At 39.0% G+C, this 8,263-nt stretch overlaps 1 protein-coding gene across 3 annotated transcripts in view; it reads left to right on the top strand.

The window, feature by feature from the left end:
- LOC117302243 (protein ELYS-like) overlaps positions 1–6,155 on the top strand; it is a 72,668-nt gene extending 66,513 nt beyond the window's left edge. For all 3 annotated transcript variants that reach the window (XM_033786090.1, XM_033786089.1, XM_033786091.1), the window contains exons 34-37: positions 1,941–2,666; positions 3,820–3,915; positions 4,858–5,266; positions 5,488–6,155. In XM_033786090.1, coding sequence (XP_033641981.1) covers positions 1,941–2,666; positions 3,820–3,915; positions 4,858–5,266; positions 5,488–5,686 — 1,430 coding nt within the window. In that variant the 3' untranslated portion in view covers positions 5,687–6,155. The remainder of the gene's footprint in view (positions 1–1,940; positions 2,667–3,819; positions 3,916–4,857; positions 5,267–5,487) is intronic.
- Positions 6,156–8,263: the final 2,108 nt, after the last annotated feature.

Consider the following 8,263-nt stretch of genomic DNA (forward strand, 5'->3'; position numbering starts at 1 on the left):
AGTTCAAGGTTTATCTGAACTTCAGTCACGCAAAGTTTTTGTTCCCTTTCAAAAGCTCTTCATCACTCACAGGCCATCAATGCTTTGAAGAAAATACTAATTATATTCAGGCAATTCATCAAATGCACTGAAGAATGAATAAACGTGAAGGAAAACGTGAATAAACGAAAAGCAAATCAGTGTCGCTGGCATTATACCCGCCTTGCCCTTCTTCTAAATGTACCTTATGACCTCGCATCCCAATTCGCACGAACGTAGTTTCGTAGTAGACAAAGTCCTAATAGCTTTCCAAAAACTCTGAAGTGGACGGACAAATTACTTGCATATATCAAATTTGTTAAAGTTGTGGAGAGACTTGATTGATCAAAGAGTAACTATCACAGGTATACCCTCCCTTTAAAGGGTCTGGGTACTTTTTGTAACACAAAACACAATGTCCACAGATTTACATTAAACTTAGACCGATTGAAGATAATGATAGTCGAAAGCGTACCTTAAAATATTAGTTGCTGAGGTGCTGTAGTTTTTGTGAAATGAGTAAAACAATGTCACACAAAAAACGTTTTACATACTTAAATAATTTTCAAGATAACGATGGTAGAAAGCTTTTGCTTAAAATATTACTTGCTGGGGTACTGTAGTTTTTGAGAAATGAGTTAACAAAAATCTCATTTCTCAAAAACTACAGTACCCCGGCAAGTAATATTTTAAAGAAAGCTTTCTACCAACAGTATCTTTAAACCGTGTGAGTTTAATGTAAATCTGTGGACATTGTGTTTTGTGTCTTACAAAAAGTACCCAGACCCTTTAAAGACACTGGACACTATTGGTACGTGCTCGAGAGCATAACGTTAGATTTGGGAAAAGCTCCTAGGCCAGTCCGTTTAAAAAAGGATGGATTTTAAAATTGAAAAATAAAAAACAGTCAAAAAAAAGGATGCTGCCTCAAAAAAGGATGCGGGCGGGGACGATCAACTGTTTTTTTTTAATATTTGGCCTAAGCACAAGTTATTATTATTTGCTGACCTGTATCCTGTAAACCTGTGTGATTGTAAACCAAGCGGACATCCTCAGGTGTAAAACTGTAACAAGATACAAGGATTTCCTGGTCTTGCGTTATCATATTATCCTTAGAGGGCATTCACGGCCCAATTTCATAGAGCTGCTTAGCGGCCAATTTTTCGTGCTTACTGCGCGATTTCCACTTCGCGATTAAATGTAAGCACATGTAAAGGCGTGCTAACCTTCCGGTGCTTACTGCACAAAAATAAATGATGCCACAATGCAAATCCATGGTGAACACGCATTATGGCTGCCTTATTTTTGCTAACCTTTGGAATACGCTTGCACCTTAGAAAAAATTTCTGCTCCAGTAAGCACGAAAATCTGCTTACCGTTAAGCAGTGCTATGAAATTGGGCCCAGGTTGGCTCGGTGGTTTCTGTCCCGGCCACCTCTGTGGACCATTGTTCGAGCCCGGGCAGGAGCCTGGCATGTGGATTGGGTTTTGCAGTCCCTTCACTGACTGTGTGGGTTTTCCCTGTACAGTGGTTTTCCTCCCACATCTAAAACTGAAATTTCTTCAATGTCTTCTCTACAAAAAGTTGGTTTGAAGTTTCTATTAGAATGCGTTGCCGACTATATTATTCAGATTCAGATTACAAAATCTGTGTCAAAGAGCTTGGAGGTTTTAATTACAAGGTTTTTAATACCAGAACATTTTCATTTCAACTGTAAAATTTGGATCCTATGTTAAGATCTAATAATACTAATAATACTAATAATAATAAAGACTTGTAATGCGCACATATCCACCCTACAAGGCGCAGATCTATAACTCTCAGTCCTGTAAACCGGCAATCATCTTCCTTTTTGCTGAACTAAAAATTTGTTTTTAATCAAGCCTTTTTTTTTCTTTTTTTTTTTTTTCTTTTTCTGCAGAATCTCCAGAAAAGTTTGAACTCCGATTGTCATCAGAGGAGGACATCAACACTGGAGATGAAGTCAGAGACGAGTTAGAAGGTGAAGAAGATGAGTTTAAAGATGCTGATGATAAAACAGAGGAAGAAGAAGAAGAGGAGGAGGATGAGGAGGAGGAAGAGGAGGAGGAAGAGATAGAGAGCAAACCGTTATATTTCAGCGATCTTATTCCCTCACCACGCCCTCCAATCCGTCCAGTTGCACCTCATACTGCCACGCCCCGCTCTTCTCAACGCTCCGCCCTTGGCTCTGCCCTAAGCTCCGCCTTAAGCTTTTCTTCCTTAAAGTACTCCCCACTCCCCAAGAAGAGAGATGAGGTCATCGCCGTGGAAGAGACGACCGCTGACGACGAGGTTGCTCCAGAAGAAGACAAGGAAGAGGAGATGCCTCCTTTGGAGGAAACCGCTCCGACGCCGCCCGACGACTTCCCTCAGACGGACGAAGGCATCCAGACCTCGCCCATGGACCTCCTAGCCGGTACCAGCCACCAGGAGATGTCCGTGCAGACCACGCCCGGCTTGGCCCTTAGGCAAGAGGGCTCCATGCCGACCCGGGTCCCGTTTGAGTCGTCGCTGTTGTCTGTTCACGATGGGGAGGTGATGACTCCGCCTACCAGTGGGGAAGAGATGGGCGAGGAGTCTTCATCGGAGCCAACTACAAGCCAAGATGAAGGTGTCGTTGAAACAGGTTTGTACTTTTTTTTATAATCTGAAGTGATATTTTGGCAAGTAACGATAACCCATGGAGAATTTTTGCGTCAATTCTTTGTATCGTTGTGATGTTAGTTTCCACCAAAAAAAAAAAGGTTTTAATTTTGATAGCTATCAGGCCTGTATGCTTTATTTTGAAAGGGCAAGGGCACCAAGGCATTTCCTCCTTGGTAAAGCGCACCCTATGCGGAAATTGTAAATTTCTACTAGAGCATTTCAAGTGCACCAAAGCAATGACCTGGGCTCACTTTCATAGAGCTGCTAAGCACAACAATTTGCTTAGCATGAAATTTCTTCCTTGATAAAAACAAGATTACCAACCAAATTTTAATTTGTTGCATATTGCCTGTAACTGGCATTCAGCTGTTGTTTGCTTAAATCTTGAAAATCATGTGGAAATTTGGTTGGTAGTTCTGTTGTTTTTAAGGAAGAAATTTCATGCTAAGCAAAATTTTGTGCTTAGCAGCTCTATGAAATTGGGCCCAGGCTTCACATTCTTCCTACATGAGTCCGATTTCTGATTTTATAGCTCTCCGAAAAATCAGCCAAATTGTGATTTAAAAGTACTTAATTTATTGACGCCATTTTCTTGCTTAATTCTTTATTTTCTTTCTTTGCCTCCCTTTTCCTTCTTAGTCCATCAGCGTTTCTTTATGATGCTCTTTCCTTTTATAAACAAAATCTGAATTATAATTGTTAACATTTTGAAAATGCTTGTAAAAAACACCACATATAATTATTGTCATGTATGTCATAACTGTTATATTTGTATTATTTATGATTGTCAATTTGATTATCTTATTTTCCCCTCTCTTCTAGGGATGAGGAGTGCTTGTTTTTGAAAACACTTTGTGTTAATTTATGCTACATTTTTGTATTTTTGGTTAATTGAATAATTTGATTTTAATGGAATGTTGAATTTTGTGATATTTTTAGGCGTTGTTGAATACTTTTATTTTTAAGGAATTTTGGTGAAAATTATAGCCTTCATTGAAATTATTTGATTTGATGGAATTTTGAATTTGGGTGGAATTTTGATTGTAATTTGAACCTCTGAACGTCCACAGATGGAGAGGGCACACTACACATGTAATAAAATAATAATATTATTTCTATTATTTTTTCTGCAGACTTTCGACCTAGTAACCAGATTGATGTTGCCATGGAAACAAGCCAGCAAGATGAGGAGGAGATTGTTAAGCAAGAGTCAGTCAAACCAAAGAGAGGTTAGCCATTAGCTTCTTAAAATTACAAACAAGGCCCTCTGTTGGCAAACATCTTTCAGTTCTTTTTATTAGCCTTGATTTAAGGCTGTAAAGAGTAGAGAATCCATGTTCCTGTGCATCTACTTTTGCTTGCTTCTTTGACTGTGTACTGAGTCGGGTGCCTAGTTAAGCTTTCTTATGAATATTGATTCTTATCAACAGCCAATCACAGCAAGCTGACTGTTGGTTAGCTTGGACTTTCGACATGTTGATTGATATGTTTTTTATATTCATTGTGTGTTGTGATGTGCTCATCAAATCTAGTAATATGGAGATTCAACAAACCATTGATTTATATGCAAATAATCTTTCTGTCTGATTTTACCACTGTGCCCATGATTTATTGTGACTAGGATGTCTACCCATCGAAACCGAGGACTTCAACAATTATGTGTGTACATTTGTACTAAAGTGTATATTTTGATGTTTGTTGCATTACTATTCGTCCAACAGGAGTCATTTCCGTAATTAGTAGTTTTCTGTTTTGAGTGATTGCAGGAACTGTTAGTATTTTAGGCTTAGTCTGTTATCAATTTGTTAGTATTTTAGGCTTAGTCTGTTATCAGTTTGTTAGTATTCTTTAAACAACAAATGTTGTTATCTTTTATACTTTGATGCTTTGTATTGTGATTATAAAGTGTATAGTTATGAATGCCATTATTATATTATCTGTTTCTCGTGTAAATGTTTTGTAACTGTCAACTTTTAAAATGTGTTCATTGGCTTAGTTATTGCATGTTTAACAATTTTGTGAGGCACCTTGCTAGCTTGAATCATGTTCTTATTAGACTAAATTTTGAATTTTTGACGAACTTGTAAAGCCCCTTGAGCATCTCGTTGAGACAGATCTTGGCGCTATATAATAATTGGTTATTAATATTATTATCATTATTGTGGTTCCAGGAAGGAAGAGTCTCCCAACTACCCCAGCCCTGTCCTTCATCTTCTCTCCACCCAAGACTCGCTCAAGAACCGGTACTCGCCAACACGCCCTCAAGATCATCGATGAGGTCACGACCCCTCTAACCCGACGACCTATGACCTCAACCAACAACCCCCTCCCCACAGTGGGGCCCACCCCTAGCCTGGATCTGGGTACAAGTATTGGGTACACCCCAACAGGGCCCCCAACAGGGGTCACCACTCCTAGCACTGGAAGGGGCAGCACAAGACGGGGACGACGAAGTCACACTCCCAAAGTAGACACCCCTGAGGCGGTGTTTAGCTCCCGTCCGTCTCGGCGGAGTGTGACCCCCGTGGTGAGGTCAGAGCAGAAGGTCAGAGGTTATGATTTGTCTGCGCCATTGACAAGGTGAGTGAGTTTGTTGGAGTGTTGGGGTGTGTTCTACCAAGTTGTAGTATGAAGATTATGAACCATCTGATATTCTGTTAATTTTTTTTGCTTAGCAGAAAATTGCTAAACATTATGCTCTGCTTAAGCAGTTCTATGAAATTGGGGAAAGAGAGCGAGACCATTCACACAACATCTCGCCATAAATAACATTTCACTTCACAACTTTTTTTCTTTGCAAGGTCCAAAAAATCACTTGGGACGCCTCACCAGTCGCCGACCGACAGCCCGGTGAACCTGATCTCCCCACTTGAGGAAGGAATGGAAGGTGCACAAACAAGCCAACAAGGCCGACCGAAAAGGGTCGTGCGCATGGCCCCGCATAGTATGACACTAAGGACGCCACGAGAACGCAAGACACGTAGCGTTAAACTGTGGTAGCGCGTATTTTAAATAATAGCATAAATATGAAGATATTTTTCTTGTCGATATTTTTGGCCTGTCAGCTGCTAACGAGAATACTCGTCTCCGATTTTGTAAATTTCCTGAATTGTCTTCTAAAAAAAGTTTAAATAAGCAAAATCATAATTGTCTTGCAAGCAGGAACAATTGGATTCCACTTGAGTAGATTTTGATGAAATAGCAGGGAAATGGCATATCCTTGATGTCCATGTATAGCGCCCTCGTGTGACGATGTATTTTTTAAGGACAATAGTTAAAATGGTTGAGCATTGAGCCAGTTACTATAGCAGGCCAGGTGTTTCTTGTTGAAAGGGCAAGGGCACCAAGGCATGTTTTCCTTCCTAAAAGGCACCTCTATGAGGAAATTATAAATTTGTATTAAGAACATTTCATGGGGCACCAAGGCAATGTCCAGGGGGCATGTTGCCTCTACTGCCTCCGTCAAGTATCGGGCCTGCAATATAAGGAGAGTCAATAACTGACATATTTAACCTGGCTTACCAAGAGCATGATTTTTACCAAACGCTAGCTTTTGTTTGATTTTACATGAGGTATTTTTTTTCATTAATGCCCTTTGCTAGTCAAAAGTCTGAATTTATTGACAACAGAAATAAAATAAAAATTGCAGAAATTATCGATATAACGTGTCGTTTGGATAACCAAGAAAGTGTACATTAAGTGCATGTCCTTCTCAAAGAACAAATCTACACAGCAAAGTATAGATTTGTTTTTATACATGTATTTGAGGGAGTAGGCATGCTGCCTGTGCAACACGTGGCTTGTCGCCGAAGAACATGGTTACCCACAGCCATAGCATTAAATGTAACATGTTCTTTATTGCAGGTTGTGGGTGATGTGATACAGTAGGAGATATTTTACTCCTGGTTGAGGATCGAATTAATGAATAAATACACATGGTGCTACCGCAAAATTACTATACATTTACACCTCGCCATGGACTGTCTAACATCCCCTAGACATGAACGTTCTATAAACATTTTCCTAAAATGTACTTAATAGAAATGTCAGCATGCCATCAGATAATGTGGGCGTGTGAAATGTCCTTGCTGTCAAACAAGGCACTGTTCCAAGGGTCACGTTGTGAGACCTTGGGTCGATTTCACAAAGAGTTCCACTAGTCCTAACTTAGGACTAGTCCTAGGAGATATTAAAAACGTTTGGCTAGTCCTAAGTTAGGACGAGTTACTCGTCCTAACTAGAGATAAGACTAGTCTTAACTCTTTGTGAAATCCACCCCTTATCTTTTTCATTGACTGGTCATCGGGACCAGTTTTAGCTTGTCATTTTCTCAGATAGTGCATCAGCTTTTTCATGTTCCCAATTTCATGTTCAAGGGTTGGGGTACTTTTAGTGACACAAAACACAAGGTCCACAGATTAACATTCAACTTAGGTACACAGTTTGAAGATAATGATAGTAGAAGTCTTAAAATAGTACTTGCTGAGGTGCTGAAGTTTTTGAGAAATTAGTAAAACAATGTCACAAAAACACATTTTACATGCTTTTTCAGTAACTGGTCAGCAAGGACCAGTTTTAACTTGTCATTTTACTAGTCCGTTGCTTTTTCACTTGTTCATCTTTCATATTAAATGGGGATGCTTTTGAATACTGGACTAGCTAGCCGGACAACTTGGAGATCATTTTGACTGGTGGTTTGGTGCTTTAACTGGCCAGCGGAGCACTAATAAAGGAAAAAGCTGGTTCACATAGCATAATTACTTGCACACTGTAATGTGCATCTAAAAAACCTAAATTGTACCGACTAATAAAATATACCAGAGTTCCTACTGCAAAGTTTGTGTATTTACTTTTGTTTTGTTGAGAAAAGTTTGTAAAACAAATAAATTAATTAATTTTTTACCACCATGTAATAAGTTACATGTTTGACTAGGAATGATAACTATTAAAAACCGGAGTCAGTAAGACAACTTTGACAGAAGCCTGAGCAGTTTTTATTTACAAACGTACTACGATCGAGTCGTCGAGTCTTACTCGGTATAAAAATAGGCAGGATATTTACATTTCTACCGTGTCTTTTTTTTTTTTAACATCAAAATTACGAAATAAAAAAAAAGAATCACCTTGACACATAACATTAATAATAATTTTACAAACCACTTCTAGAAATAATACTGTGCGTTTAGACTTTGTGCTAATGGGTTCACTTTGGCTACGGCTTCCGGGCCTGGCTTTACACATTGAAGCCATGGCCTCTATTGCACCAGGGTCCAATTTCATAGAGCTGCTAAGCACAGAAATTTGCTAACCATGAAATATTTGCCTTGATAAAAACAGGATTTCCCAACCAAATTTCTACGTGATTTTCAAGATAACCATACAACAGCTGAATACTAGTAACAAGGAAAGGCAACAAAATGGAAATTCGGTTGGTAATCTTGTTTTTATCAAGGAAGAAATTTCATGCTAAGCAAATTTTCATGCTTAACAGCTCTATGAAATTGGGCCCTGGTCTTAGCCATGGTGCCCCTTCAACAAGAAGATAATTTATACTTTAGATAACCTTAATTACACTGC

This window comes from Asterias rubens, chromosome 18 (assembly GCF_902459465.1).
Source record: "Asterias rubens chromosome 18, eAstRub1.3, whole genome shotgun sequence".
NCBI classification, from domain to species: domain Eukaryota; kingdom Metazoa; phylum Echinodermata; class Asteroidea; order Forcipulatida; family Asteriidae; genus Asterias; species Asterias rubens.